At 51.1% G+C, this 15,234-nt stretch overlaps 1 protein-coding gene across 2 annotated transcripts in view; it reads right to left on the reverse strand.

Moving 5' to 3' along the window:
• Nucleotides 1-1,743: 1,743 nt before the first annotated feature.
• Nucleotides 1,744-15,234, reverse strand: part of LOC116957292 (E3 ubiquitin/ISG15 ligase TRIM25-like) — a 36,442-nt gene continuing 22,951 nt past the window's right edge. For both annotated transcript variants that reach the window (XM_076055729.1, XM_032979360.2), the window contains 4 exons: nt 14,138-14,371; nt 13,806-13,828; nt 13,417-13,511; nt 1,744-12,102 (listed from right to left, as the gene is read on the reverse strand). In XM_076055729.1, coding sequence (XP_075911844.1) covers nt 11,552-12,102; nt 13,417-13,511; nt 13,806-13,828; nt 14,138-14,371 — 903 coding nt within the window. In that variant the 3' untranslated portion in view covers nt 1,744-11,551. The remainder of the gene's footprint in view (nt 12,103-13,416; nt 13,512-13,805; nt 13,829-14,137; nt 14,372-15,234) is intronic.

Below are 15,234 nucleotides of genomic sequence, written 5' to 3' on the forward strand. Positions count from 1 at the left end.
CACACAGATACACAAACACACAGATACACAAACACACAGATACACACACATATACACAAACACACAGATACACAAACACACAGATACACAAACACATAGATACACAAACACACAGATACACAAACACACAGATACACAAACACACAGATACACAAACACACAGATACACAAACACACAGACACAACTGTAGTGCCACGGCCGCGGAGCCACTCTGCGCCTCCCTCCGGCCCCACGCACTTAACACACACCTGCATGCAGCGCACCCACGTAGTGTCCTGACGGGGGTTGCCTAGTGCATCGGGTTTTAATCCAAAGGGCACCTAGGGGGAGAGTCCCAGGGTTTCCCGGTGCCAGGAGATTGGCCGACCCCCACAGGACAGGTTACATTGCGGTGCCCCTAAATTGGCTGAAAATTGTATGGGCGCAAAAAGCAGAGGTTCCCTGGTCCAACCGCAATGAGTTACTCACAACATTGGGGGGAGGACAGAGGGTGGAACACATTCCTGCGGAGGGGGCTGGTAGGAAATTTTGAAGTAATTATGAAGTTACGTACGGATATTTAAGCCAAACTCGTTAGTGTCGTGCGCAGAAGAAAGCAAAATGAAAAGTGAGCAGAATTATAAAACGACGCCAGAAAGTGCAGTGTAAAAGAGGTCGCACCAGAAAGTGCAGTGTATAATCCCCTGCCTCCTGTGAATTAATCCCGGTTGGGTTTCCAGTCCATATAAGGGCACCACGGGGTGACCAGCCCCTCCCCACCCATCCAGCCCCACCCCTACCACCCCCCACCCAGCCCCACCCAGCCCCTCCCCACCCAGCCCCTCCCTACCATCCCCTCTCCACCCAGCCCCACCTCTCCGACGTGGACAGACATACACAATTAATCGCCTGCCTCCTGTGAATTAATCCCGGTTGGGTTTCCAGTCCACTACGTTTCCTACTAGTAATATTTGGCGTGAAGAGCAAAACCGAAGGCTCAAACTAAGAAAACGATGGGTGGAGGCGTAAAGGAGGCTCCAGGTGATGGCAGTGCTTCAGTTGTAAATTGAATGGAAGGCGTGTGATTGGCTGCGCGACGCGACGCCCCCCCCCCCCTCCCCGGGCCTTTGAAGTTTAGAGTATAAAGGTGGGAGCTCTGGGACGATTGGGTTAGTTGTCTACAACCTCCGGGCCATCACGACCTACTCTTTGACTGCCGTCCTGCCTGTTCAAGCCGCTCACAGCATCCGTGTGATGCCAGCGAGTGCAGCTGCGAGACAGTGATTGGGCAAGTCTTCTCTCGTCCTTCTCCATCCGACTCTCTCAGCGTCCGTGGAACAACGCGAGTCCAGTTTCGAGGTACGTGGTAGGACGTGTGAGTAGCTGGGTTCATGGGCAGAGTTACGCTAGGCTCTCCTCGCGAAATATTCCTCCTCCGGGTAATGCGTATTGGCGCAATTAATAAACTCTAGTACAGAATATCGGTGTAGTGTGATTTTTGTGTGTGTGGGCAGAACCTTGGTGTAGCGTCTGTGGTCTGTGTGTGGAGCGTCAGTGTGGAGAGACGGTGTGCCCGGCATGAGCGCGAGCGCAGGACTGCAATGTGGGTGTGGTGTGATTGAATCAGATACAGCGAGTACTAGTCTGGTCACACACAAACTCACGTCAAATTCGTCCGAGTTGCTGTACCTGTATTGCTTCCTATAGACTGTAGGTTAAAGTTACTTTGTATAAACAGTAATACTCAAGACAATAACACGTGCTGTGTTTTTTTTTTACCTTCGATTTTTAATTGAACAATTTAATTTTCTAATCAAACACGAGCAGCCCGCATGGCCTTTGTACCTGACTGTCCGTCCCCCCCTCTCTCCCTCCAGCCATCCAACCAAAAAAATGCATATTCCTAATGACTTTACTGAAAGAACCAAGAAGATGAATCCCTGCAGTCATGAAAGCTTTAAATCGAAATTTCCTAATGTAGTTTTCTAGTATGATGATCTTGAGTATGACACGATAGTGTGACGACGCATCCCACTCATTTGCGTGGGATGCACGCCCTGGGTGAATGGTGGATTGTAAGGGAGGGAGGGAGGTTGTGACGTCAACACCACGCAGGAAGCCGCCTCAACGCTGTGGGGGTGCGGTGGTGACGTCATCCCGCAGATGCGCGCCGTGACGTCAACACTTGCTCGCCCGCCCGTCACAAAGCCAGGCAGGCAGCCAGGAATCCAGTCAACAAAACTTATGCACATATACGTACAGTAATGGATATAATCATATTGCCCAATTGAACAAAGACGGTCACGGTATTGTGTGGCGCTGTTAGAGGTGCTGCTTCTGCAGCCGTATGGAAAGCCTTTCCTTATGTTATTGTAGTGGAGTAAACAATACGCATAGGAATTGGCCATATACAGTACATACAGACAGACAAGGAGAACGGGTCACATGAGGTCGAACAGGTGGTCGAGTCGTGGGTGGCATAAACAACCCGAAGTAATTAAGGGAGTCGTGGCAAGAGGGCTGTGATTGGTCGAGATGCTGTTAGTGTTAAGTGGTGGTGTCTGGATGTCTGATGGAGGGGACAGGTGTGAGCTGGCGGAAAACGGCCAGCGAGCCACGTGGCAATTAATTAAGGCTAATGCGAAAGGGGATAAAACGCGAGATGGTTTGAACGGAGTGGAGTTGCTGCTGGGGAGTTGTTGTTGGAGAGTTGCTGCTGGGGAGTTGTTGTTGGAGAGTTGTTGCTGGGCAGTTGTTGGCGAGAGGTGAAGAGATACGATGAAGACAGCTGGAATGTTAGGGAAGAATAGATAGAGAGCCGGACCCCAAAGACAGTAAACAGCGATAGGGAGAGTCAGCGTTAGCGGAGATAGATGGAGTCACTGTGTGTGAATAGATAGATGGAGTCACTGTGTCTGAATAGACAGACAGGATACTGTGTGTGAATAGATAGCAGAACCACTGTGTGTGGAAGGGAAGTCACTGCGTGTGAAGAGATAGCGGCGATACTGTGGCTAATGCGAAAGGGGATTAAACGCGAGGTGGTTTGAACGGAGTGGAGTTGCTGCTGGGGAGTTGTTGTTGGGAGAGTTGCTGCTGGGGAGTTGTTGTTGGAGAGTTGTTGCTGGGGAGTTGTTGGCGAGAGGTGAAGAGATACGAAGAAGACAGCTGGAATGTTAGGGAAGAATAGATAGAGAGCCGGACCCCAAAGACAGTAAACAGCGATAGGGAGAGTCAGCGTTAGCGGAGATAGATGGAGTCACTGTGTGTGAATAGATAGATGGAGTCACTGTGTGTGAATAGACAGACAGGATACTGTGTGTGAATAGATAGAAGAACCACTGTGTGTGGAAGGGAAGTCACTGCGTGTGAAGAGATAGCGGCGATACTGTGTGTGAGGAGATAGAAGACGAACCACTGTGTGTGGAAGGAAAGTCACTGCGTGTGAAGAGATAGCGGTGATACTGTGTGTGAGGAGATATAAGACGAACCACTGTGTGTGGAAGGGAAGACACTGTGTGTGTAGAGATAGAGGAAGGAACACTGTGTGTGGAAGGGGATGCACGGACGATGCTGAAGTAAATCGGAGTGTCCGAGTTGGCGGAGCACGGAGATAATTACTGTGTGTACGGAATGATGGAATAAAAGTGACGGCGGAAAAAGAGACGGTTGTCATCCGAGTGAATTCACGGCACTACATTTGGTGTCAGAAAAAGTACGGAACACGCCACGATGTCAAGGAAAGCGGCAAAGAAAAGAAATGTGCCAGTGGCCTCGGGCGGCGACAGCGACAACGACGATTTGCAGCCCGGCCAGATGGCCGGCAGTACTCCGGACGGTGACAGCGGTTCGGGTGGTGCTGAAGGCCCGGGATCGCCAGAAGATTGGCGAGTCCTCATGACCCAGTGGGAGGCCAGAATGGAGAAGTTGTCGGAGGAATTCCAGAACTTCTTGATGGAGAACCGCATTCAACTACCCGTACCGGGTCCACCGCCGGAGGTTGCCGCTCAGCCGGAGCGGTTGGAAGATTCTGATGATGAAGACGATCAGTCGGAGGGACCGCCACGACGGCTACACGTACAACGATTTGAGGCCAAAGTGGGAGATTGGACGGCATTCATACGAAGATTCCGTGCGGCTTACGAGTCCCTGAATTGGACGGAGAGTGCCGCGTTACGAGCACTGCCGACGGCATTGGATGATGACTCCTTGGCGACTTTTAACGGACTCCCTGCCGCTGTCAGAAAAACATTGGATGGTGCTATTGCGGCAATGAGGAAGGTCTACGAGCCGCGGTCGGTCGCCAAACGTCAATTTCAACAAAGGAAACGGGAGGCCACGGAGTCCCCCCTGGCATTTCGCAGCGCCTTGCTGGCCCTCGCCCAGGTTGCGTACCCGGCGATGGACGAGGAGGGCTGGGACTCCCTGCTGCAAGGGAAGATGTTACAGCTGGCGAAGGAACTGAAAGTCGTCTTGTCGCTTCCGGACAAGGATGATGATGACGTGTCATCATTGCTGGTCGCCAGGAACATACAAGTCAACCTTGATATACGAGACGAACCAGCGGCGGCGGTAGCGCAGCCGTCGCTGATGACCCCTGCCCGGGCTGCGAGCACGGTGGCGGTGGTGGTGGACGAGGCGCCGCCGATGGCAGCGGCGGCCTGGGTGTCAACCGGAGACCGACGGCGTCGTCCCGAGGCATATGGAGACGGCGTGCATCGGACATGCTACGAGTGCGGGCGGAGGGGTCATCTCGCCCGCGACTGCTGGAGACGAAGAGGTGGTCCTCCATGGGCGCCGAACAACTACGGCGGGCGGTTCCCCCAAGACCAAGGATCCCGGGTGAGTCGAGATGCATTCAATACACCGCCGCCCTATCCACATCACTCATCTGCGTCACCTCAACCGTATTCATCGGGTTCGGATAGTACGCATGGCCGGGATATGTGGGGCGCGTTGGTACATTGTGTGTTGGGGGCCGCGCCGGGATCGTCGGATGTGATGGCATGTATTCAAGGTGTTATGGTACGGGTTAATGTGGATACCGGGGCGTCGGCAACTCTCATTTCGTTGCAAACTTTTCGGTCGCTGCCGACGTCGCCTGGATCGTTAGCGCCAGTGGAAGGGCCATGTGTAGCGGCAAACGGGGGTAGTTTGGGCATTATGGGCTGCGTGGTTGTGACAATTCAAATTGGGGAGGTTATTGTGACAGGAAGTGTTTTGGTTTCAACGGCCTTGGCGGTACCGTGTTTGTTGGGCACGGATTCTTTGCAAAAGATGCCAATTAAGATTTCAGTGGAAAAAGGTTGTTTGGAATTACCGTCGGGGAAATGTATGAAATTTTTGGGGACGCCTTCGAAATTTGCGGTGGCGAACGCTGTGGTGTAGGCCGTGGTGAGCCGCACCATGCGCGTCCCGCCTGCATCGCAAATATTGGTACCACTACGGTTAAAGAAGGAATTGCCTTGGGATGAGCTACAGGAGGGAGTGCTGTTGACACCCTCAAATGCTGTGTCAAGAATGCCCACCGTGGTAGGAGCTTTGACCATAATACCAACTTGTGATCCCTTCATTCAAATTGTAAACGCGGGGCACGAAGAGGTTGTTATTCAAGGGGGCACTACGTTGGCGCACGCAACGGGTGCGCCGGGTCCAGAAACAAAAACATGTTTTGCTACGGGGCAGGATGAAATGTTGTCAAGGGAGGAGGATGATCCGGAATGGTTAAGGGATATTTACAAACAAAACCCAGAGTTATCGCCTGTGCAACGGTCGAGTTTGCATGCGTTGCTAGTGGAATTTAAGGATGTGTTCAGTTCAGGGAAATACGACGTGGGTTGAACGACGTTGTTGCAGCATCGTATTGACACGGGGAACGCACCCCTGATCAGGTTAAATTCGCATCGTGTAGGTCCTCTTGAGAAAAAATGTATTCGGCGATCTGTTGATGAAATGCTAAAGCAGGATATTATCGCCCCATCGTCCAGCCCGTGGGGAGCCCCTATTGTCCTCGTTAAAAAACGTGACGGAACCATGCGATTTTGTGTTGACTATCGGAAATTGAATAAAGTTTCGGTGGCGGAAGCGTACCCGCTTCCACGAATTGATGATTCGCTGGACGCCCTGTCCGGCGCCAGAATCTTTTCGACCCTCGATTTGTTGACGGGCTTTTGACAATTGCCCCTGGATAAAGAGTCAAGACCTAAAACGGCATTTCGGACACAAGGATTGTATCAATTTAACGTGCTCCCGATGGGACTCCACTCAGCGCCGGCGACCTTCCAGCGATTAATGGAACTCGTGTTGTCGGGCCTGCAGTGGGAGTCATGCTTGATATATTTAGATGATGTGATTGTTTTCAGTAGGAATTTCGATGAACATTTGCAACGGCTGCGCGCCGTTTTTAGCAGAGTGCGGCGCGCTGGATTGAAATTTAAACCACAGAAGTGCCAATTGTTGAGAACATCGGTGAAGTATTTGGGGCACGTCGTTAGTGCGTCAGGAGTGGCCACTGATCCGGAAAAGACAAGTTGTGTGCGTACATGGCCAGTGCCGAAAACAGCAGGGGAAGTGCGTAGCTTTGTGGGCTTTGCGTCGTATTATCGGCGGTTCGTTAAGGATTTTGCCACGATTGCTCAACCATTGCATACGCTGACCGGGAAAGGTGTAAAGTTTCAATGGGGGATTGCTGAACAAAAATCAATTGAAGCGTTGCGGGCCGCACTGGCGGACGCACCGCCGTTGGGATACCCGGATTTTACAAAGCAATTTATACTTGACACGGATGCCTGTGATACGGGCATAGGCGCGGTTTTGTCACAAATGGTTGATGGCGTCGAGAGAGTGGTGGCATATGGCAGCTGGGTGTTATCGCCGGCAGAGCAAAAATACTGTGTGACGCATAGGGAATTATTGGCGATTGTCCATTTTGTGCGCCAGTACCGACCGTATCTATACGGCAGGGAATCTTTGATCCGCACTGATCACGCGGCGCTACAGTACTCGCTGCGCGTGGATCAGCCGTCGGAGCAGATGGCTCGCTGGATTGAGACCCTCCAGGAGTACTCTTTCATGATCCAGCATAGGAAAGGGACGTACCATGTAAACGCGGATGCTTTGTCGAGGTTGCCGCGACTGGCTGAGACGTGTCGGTGCAAAGAGGGCTCGCTGCGTTGTGGCCCGCCGCTGCAGGAGGTTCCGCAAACGGTCGCTGCAGCGGGTTCGGGGGTGCCAGGGATAATCTCTGGAGCAGAAATTGGACTGTTGGGGTTGTCATTGAGGCAGTGGAAGCAACTGCAGGTGGAAGATTCCTCGCTGACCAGGATGAGGCTGCGTGCCTCTCGTTCAAGGGGATCGGAGGATCGCCCATTTTTGATGTTAACGGAAGGGTTGCTTGTTTGCTGGGATGTGGAAGCACAAAAATTTTGCATTGTTGTCCCGAAGGTGTTGCGGGGGAAACTGATTAATGAGGTACATGAGAAATTGCTGCATCTGAAAAAGAAGACCGCGTTGACGGTGGGGAGTGAATTTTACTGACCGGGAATGTTTAACGATGTGAAACAGCATGTAAAAGCGTGCCAGGAATGTGCACGGAGGAAAGCGCCGGCACGGCCATATCATGTCCCTTTGCAATCGATTCAAGTTTCGAGAGTGAACGAAATTGTGGCACTGGATATTTTGGGTCCGTTCCCCGTCACCCCCCCGAGGGCACAGATATTTGCTCGTCGGGGTGGAATACTTAACTCGTTGGCCGATGGCATGGCCGCTAGTAGACCAGTCAGCGACGTCGATCGCTGAGGCTTTCTTGAATGGATATGTATTAGATAAGGGGGCCCCAGAACATTTGCTTACTGACCAAGGCAGAATTTTTTCATCGAAATTGATTAAGGACGTGTGTGACTCGCTGGGAACCAAAAAGATCCGGACGTCCCCGTACCACCCGCAGACTGACGGGATGGTCGAGCGGCTGCATAGGACGCTGACGTCCATGCTTTGTCACCAAGTAAACACCGCTCAAGATGATTGGGATCTGCATGTTGCAGCGAAGCTGGCCGCGTATAGATTGGCCCCGCATGCCTCAACGGGGTACTCGCCATTTTTTCTGATGTATGGACGGGAACCGGAAGCGCCGGCTATTGTGAAATTGTGAATTCGAAAACGGGAGAAATCTACGACGGTGCCTGCTCCGATGCAGCTGGCTTTGGACCGTCTAAGGGAAGCCCGAGAGGCTGCATTGCAAAATATGGCACGACGACAAGCCGCTAACGAAAGATTGTTCGGCAGGCAGTGGCCACGAGAGCCGTGGAGTGTTGGAGATAAAGCCTGGTTGCACTGCCCCATGGTGCCGGTGGGAACGTCCCCGAAGTTTCACCGCCCCTGGCAGGGGTCCGTTGATATTGTGGAGGTTTTACGGGATCAGAGTGTGCGAATAAAATTCGGTCGTCGGACATGGTTTGTTCACCCGTCGCGCCTGAAGAAATTTGTGTTACCATATGATGCGTCATCCCCCATCCGAGAGCGGCCTGTATTGTATGTGTCCGACGAACCTGTGGGGAGGTCACAAGTGCGCGTGTCCCAGAGATCTGCCCCCTGTGTGCCTGCAGGATCGCCCTTTTTGGGCAGGGTTACCGACCAGATGCCGATTGAACGGCCACAGATCCGGTCCAATGGCCGTCCTGACCGTGAACGATGGACAGCCCCGCCAGCTAAGTGTCGCTGGGACAGGGATGGGCGCAGGGTTCATTGGCAAGACGAGCGAGGCCCTCCCTTACCGCAGGGTATCCCGTGCAGGGGAGATGGACCGGCAGCAGGAACCCGTTCCAGGAGGAATACAATACATTGACTTTGGGGGTTGGGAATTCTGTATAAAGGTGTTGTGTGCATGTCGTTGTATGATTGTACAAAATGGTTGTATATTGCAAATGCGTTATGTATATATGTTGTCATCGTTCCGTCCGCTTCACTCCACTACTCCAATTCGAGTATATCGTAGCCGGGGACGGCTAGGTTCTTTCATCACGGGGGGGGGGGGGGGGGGTGATATAGTGGAGTAAACAATACGCATAGGAATTGGCCATATACAGTACATACAGACAGACAGACAAGGAGAACGGGTCACATGAGGTCGAACAGGTGATCGAGTCGCGGGTGGCGTAAACCACTCGAAGTAATTAAGGGAGTCGTGGCACGAGGGCTGTGATTGGTCGAGAGGCTGTTAGTGTTAAATGGTGGTGTCTGGATGTCTGGTGGAGGGGACAGGTGCGAGCTGGCGGAAAACGGCCAGCGAACCACGTGGCAATTAATTAAGGCTAATGCGAAAGGGGATAAAACGCGAGGTGGTTTGAACGGAGTGGAGTTGTTGTTGGAGAGTTGCTGCTGGGGAGTTGTTGGCGAGAGGTGAAGAGATACGAAGACAGCTGGAATGTTAGGGAAGAATAGAGAGCCGGACCCCAAAGACAGTAAATAGCGATAGGGAGAGTCAGCGTTAGCGGAGATAGATGGAGTCACTGTGTGTGAATAGATAGATGGAGTCACTGTGTGTGAATAGACAGACAGGATACTGTGTGTGAATAGATAGAAGAAGAACCACTGTGTGTGGAAGGGAAGTCACTGCGTGTGAAGAGATAGCGGCGATACTGTGTGTGTGAGGAGATAGAAGACGCTCCACTGTGTGTGGAAGGAAAGTCACTGCGTGTGAAGAGATAGCGGCGATACTGTGTGTGAGGAGATAGAAGACGAACCACTGTGTGTGGAAGGAAAGTCACTGCGTGTGAAGAGATAGCGGCGATACTGTGTGTGAGGAGATAGAAGACGAACCACTGTGTGTGGAAGGGAAGACACTGTGTGTGTAGAGATAGAGGAAGGAACACAGTGTGTAGAAGGGGATGCACGGACGATGCTGAAGTAAATCGGAGTGTCCGAGTTGGCGGAGCACGGAGAGAATTACTGTGTGTACGGAACGATGGAATAAAAGTGGCGGCGGAAAAAGAGATGGTTGTCGTCCCGAGTGAATTCACGGCACTACATTATTATGAAGCCACTGGAGCTCTTCACTTTTAAATCGTCTAAATTTACAACCTATTTCTTTATAACTTATTTTTTGTGTTTAGTTTGTTGTCCATCCCCCTCACCTCCGATTAGCCCAGTTGGTTACATACATTGCAATATAATTTCAACATACATACAGTACATACAGGCAGGCGGCCAGGAATCCAGTCGGCAAATCTTCGTGAGCCTTGGTTTAAGCAATGCCTGGCTCTGCTGCTGATGAGACACTGAACGTCAGAATCGATCCTTGCCTATGAACATCTGGCCAATTCGCCAGCATTGCACCTCCGATTAGCACGGTTGGCTACGTACGTTGGCTACGTATGGTGCGAAATAAGTTCAACATACAAACATTGCTTCACACCAAGCCTGACACTGCTGCTGATGAGACACTGAATGTCGAAACCTGCCCAGGGTGATGGTGGTTTTCACGGTGATGACAGTGATGGTAGTAATTATGGTGGTGATGTGATAATGGTGTTGATTATGGTGTTTTTTGTTGTATTGATGATCATGATGATAATGGTGGTGATGATTGTCATTATTGTGATGATTATGGTGGTTTTTGTGGTATTGATGATGATGGTAATGATTGCAATGATTGTGATTATTGTGAAGATGATTATGGTGATCATGGTGGTGGTAATTATGATGGTGGTGATGATCGTGGCAGTGTTGTTGGTGGTGATGATGGTGACGGTGGTGATGATTGTTATGGTGATGATGTTTATGGTGATGATGATTATGGTGATGGATGTGATTATGGTGTTTTTTTGGTGGTTGATGGTGGTGATTGTGGTGATCGTGGTCGTGGTGATGATGGGGATGATGTTGATGATGTTGGTGATATTGATGATGGCTTGGTGGTGATGATAGTGATGATAATGGAGCAATGGTAATGATGAAGATGATGATCATGATGGTGGTAATGATGGTGGTGATGATGGCAATGATGGTTTTGACAGTGATAATGATGATGGTGGTGATGAGGGTAGCAATGGTGGTGATGATAGGGGTGATGATGGTGATGGTGAATCGCAGGGATGAGGAGGCGTGGTGATGCGAGTGCGCACTGCAGGTGAAGGAGTGGCCACACGGACTCTGGGTCTGCGCTGATTCCCCACTCAGATTTCATTAAAATCCCTCAAACTTCCGCTCCGGCGATTTGTACTTCACAGGCGACATCGCTCACGCACACCAACCTGAACCTCACCCTCCCCCCTCACGCTAACCCTCCATGCTCACCTCACCCTTCCCTGAATTTTCAGCTCACCGTCTCTCTACCCACTCCTTCCCATCCTCTCCTCTCCTAACCCTCTCCTTACCCTTCACCCTCACCATCACCCTCATCCCTCACCCGCCACCTTCCCTCACCTTTCCCTCCATTCTCCCCTCACCCTCACCTTACCTCACCCTCCGTTCCAACTTCCCCTCACTTTCACTTCACCCTCTCCTCACCATCCCCCTCTGCTCCGTTTCTTGGGTTTCTGTCTCGGTTTCTTGAGTTTCTATCTCTCCTCTTCCTCAGGATGCACGACTCAGATCCACAATCTTCAATGGTTCATTACAACACCCCACCCACATCCCAGGGTAGAGAGGCTGCAAGAATCTCTGCCGACCCTCGTGGATCACCTCCATGGAGTCGGCGCGGTAAAACGCCAGGAGCCCCCCCTCCCAGTGCAGGTGAAGCCCGATTCTGCGGGGGGAGAGGGCCCCCCTCACCGACAGTGCAGTCTTCACTCCACCATGAAACACTGATAAGTTGTCGTAATATTTCTCTAAACACCAGGACGAGTCGCTTCCTCCCAGCTGCTGTGCAGCACGATCCCCTTTCCGTGGGATCGTCCCGTACGCGACTCCAACCCGACACCACCGCACGTCCCCCACGTCCACCTCCCAGTAGTGGTGACCCGAGGAGAAGCGCTCACAGCACAGGGCTTGTGCACGGCCATCAAACCGGTGTGGGTGATCGGGGCAACCCTGGGAGGCATGGACTGCTGTCATCGTCCTGAGATCCGAGGAGATCTGGAGTTGGTTATGAGCTGAGTTTGTGTCCAGAGTCGGTGAGCGTCCGTCTGTGACAACAGCGATGACAACATCACTACAAAACACCGTCATCACCATCATCCACCATCACCACCATCACTACCATCAACATTACCATCACCAACCATCATCTTCACCATAAACAATAACATCACAAACATCACCATCACCAACCATCCTCGCCATCAATATCATCGATGACAACAACATATACATCACCATCACCACCATCAACACTATCGCCATCAGCAACATCACAACCATCATCACCACCACTAGCACCATCACTACCATCACCTCGACTATCACCACTATCCCCATCACCATCTCTAACATCTTCATCACCATCACCAATGCGAAAAGCATCATAACCATCATAACGACCATCAAAACCATCATCACGACCATCACTACCATAATGACCATTACCAATATCATCACGACTAGCGCCATCAGTGCCATCAGCAAAACCATCACCACGTATATTATCACCAATGTCACCATCATTACCATCACCACGACCAACACCATCACTCACCAAATCCATCACCATTCCCCATCACTCACATTATCACCAACAGCATCATTACCAACAACAACCGCCATTCGCCAAAGTGGCGGTGACGTCACCACGGCGCTTGTGCCAGGCTACGTGCACGTTGAGGCCATGTGAAGTGTAGAACGCCCACTGGCAGGAGGTCATGGGGCAGACCCAGGTGCCATGGGTCGACTGAGATGACTGGCCGATGCACCACAATCATTACCATCATCCTTATCACGACCACTATCACCATCATTATGACCATTACCAGCATCAGGAACTCATTTGAGGTTGAAACTACCCAGTAGAGACCCTGGACTGGATTAGATATCACCTGCCACTGATGTTAGCCATGGCGGGTAATCAAACCCAGGTAACTGGGTTCGTAGTGCAGTGTGGTAACCACTATGTTACCACTCCCCCCACGCATACACATTCACAGGCACACACTGCATCTCAACATTACCCCTGACTCAAGCTGATTATTTACACAAGAACGCTACACTGAGTCTCATGGTGTTGTTCAGTAGGGTCCTGGAATGGGATGTGAACAACGACATCGATCCCTTGTGTAGCCTTGCAGACTATTGGGACAAGTGCTGTCCGTGAGCATCTATGAAGGCTGGCACGACACACGAGGGGGTGGGTGGCCAGCACTATGCCTGGCCCTCTTTGTCTCCCTAGTGGTGATGTTTACACTACACCAGGTAATTATTTGAGGGTGAGTCGACCTCTTGCACACACAGGGTTCATCTGTTGTCAAGATGGCCCCATCACTCATGATTCACGCTAAAAAACTCACACATGAACTTGACAGTAGTTGTCTCCAGGACTTTAAGTGAGGCAATGTCCTCTTGGCTGGGAGCTGAGGGTTGAGCCGTTCTAACCCTCCCTGTCCTGTGAAAGCAGAGCAGACATGGTCACTTTCTTCCAAAGATTATCATCACTCAAGATCATCACAGCTCTATCACATACAGACTCATCACACAAAGCATCACCACTCACATTACAATTATTCACAGCATCACCACAAACAGCATCATCACTCGCAGCATCATCACAATCAGCACCACCACTCACAGCATCATCACACACATAGCATCCCCACACACAGCCAGTGTCTCACTGCCTGCGCCTTGCACTCAGTCCCATGTTGTCGTGTGTCGAGTCCTGAGTGATCGTCGACTGTACCTGTGCATCTCCTCCATGTGCCACTGTGGAAGAGAGAGAGAGATGCGTTACTGCGACTCTGCCTCCATTCCGATGAGATCAGTGGATTTCCCACTGCAACACCGCAGGTGGAATATACACCACCAAGTCTTGGCTTACGACCTCATGAGCACCAACACTGACTTACATTGCAAACATCATCGTGATTGGGGACGACGGCACGCAAGGACCGGGTGGAAGCTCAGGCCGTGCATGACAAAGCGCAGTCAATGTGAAAACTTCATTCAGGAGCCTCAACTCTGATCCTGCCGAGGGCTCTGTGCAAATAGCGACACCGGAGACTCATCGCTCACCTGCAGGAACGCGAGCGAGTCCCTCTCCTGCACTAGGTCCTCCAGACGAGTGGCTACTGCCTGGAGCTCGCCGATCTCGCACTGGTAGTGAGCGATGTTCTCCTCGATCTGGGTCAGCAGCTCTTGCTCCTTCTTGGACGCACGAGCCAGAGCTGCCTTCTCGTCCTCGTCCAGAGCTGCTCTCATGCGGGCGAACTCGCCATTGATTCGCTGCCTCACCTCGGTCATCGATCCCTGCCAGGGCGAGTGATTTGTTTTAATTATATCATTAAAGGAGTTCATCTCGCAACGGTTGATCTATGTCTTAGGGAGGTGGAGTTTACATCACTCTTTCCTGAATCATAAATGGAAAAGGGACTGTTGCCACACAACGCAAACTATGGGCAAAAAAGTAAACCTAAAGAGACCCATAGATATACCTCGCGATCCATAGAGATAGATAGAGACTCAGATATAGAGACCCATAGAGAAACACAGAGACATGAAGACAATAGAGACGTATAGAGACCCATTGAGTCAATATAGGGCAGTGTGACTGGTCATACAACCCAAACAATGGACTCTATACTAAACCCATGGAGACACTCAGAGATGCATAGAGACCCATCGAGACCCATAGAGATGCATTAACGTCAATCCAAAGGATTGCCACTGTGGCCACGCAACCCACACTATGGGAGACGTTTTGACCTGTAACCCCGGTGACCTGATGGAAGATGAACCCCTCCTGTGCATCACGGCCTCGATAGCCAATAAACAATACAATTGTCACCTATCATAACGCTGCAAATTCCACAGGACTCAATCGCAAATATTACATCACAAATCTGAGAAAAATAAGAAATTTAAATAATAATTAAATATGAACCCCATCTTTTCGGAGAGTTGCACAAGGTGTGTGTAATGCGAGCAGAGTGACAAAGCAAAAGGTCATCATTGAAGCTGCCTGATCAGCAACGCTTCCAAGCTGTATTCCTACCACAAAACAAACCCAGCTGGGACTAGACACGAGAGCTGGGTTTCGTGACTGAGCAGTGATAAGATTGGTGCACCAATGAGAACTGGACATGCAACTTGGTGACCTTACCTCTGTCTAA

This window comes from Petromyzon marinus, chromosome 72 (assembly GCF_048934315.1).
Source record: "Petromyzon marinus isolate PM22_M1 ecotype Great Lakes invasive population chromosome 72, UKy_Petmar_22M1.pri1.0, whole genome shotgun sequence".
Classification (NCBI taxonomy): domain Eukaryota; kingdom Metazoa; phylum Chordata; class Hyperoartia; order Petromyzontiformes; family Petromyzontidae; genus Petromyzon; species Petromyzon marinus.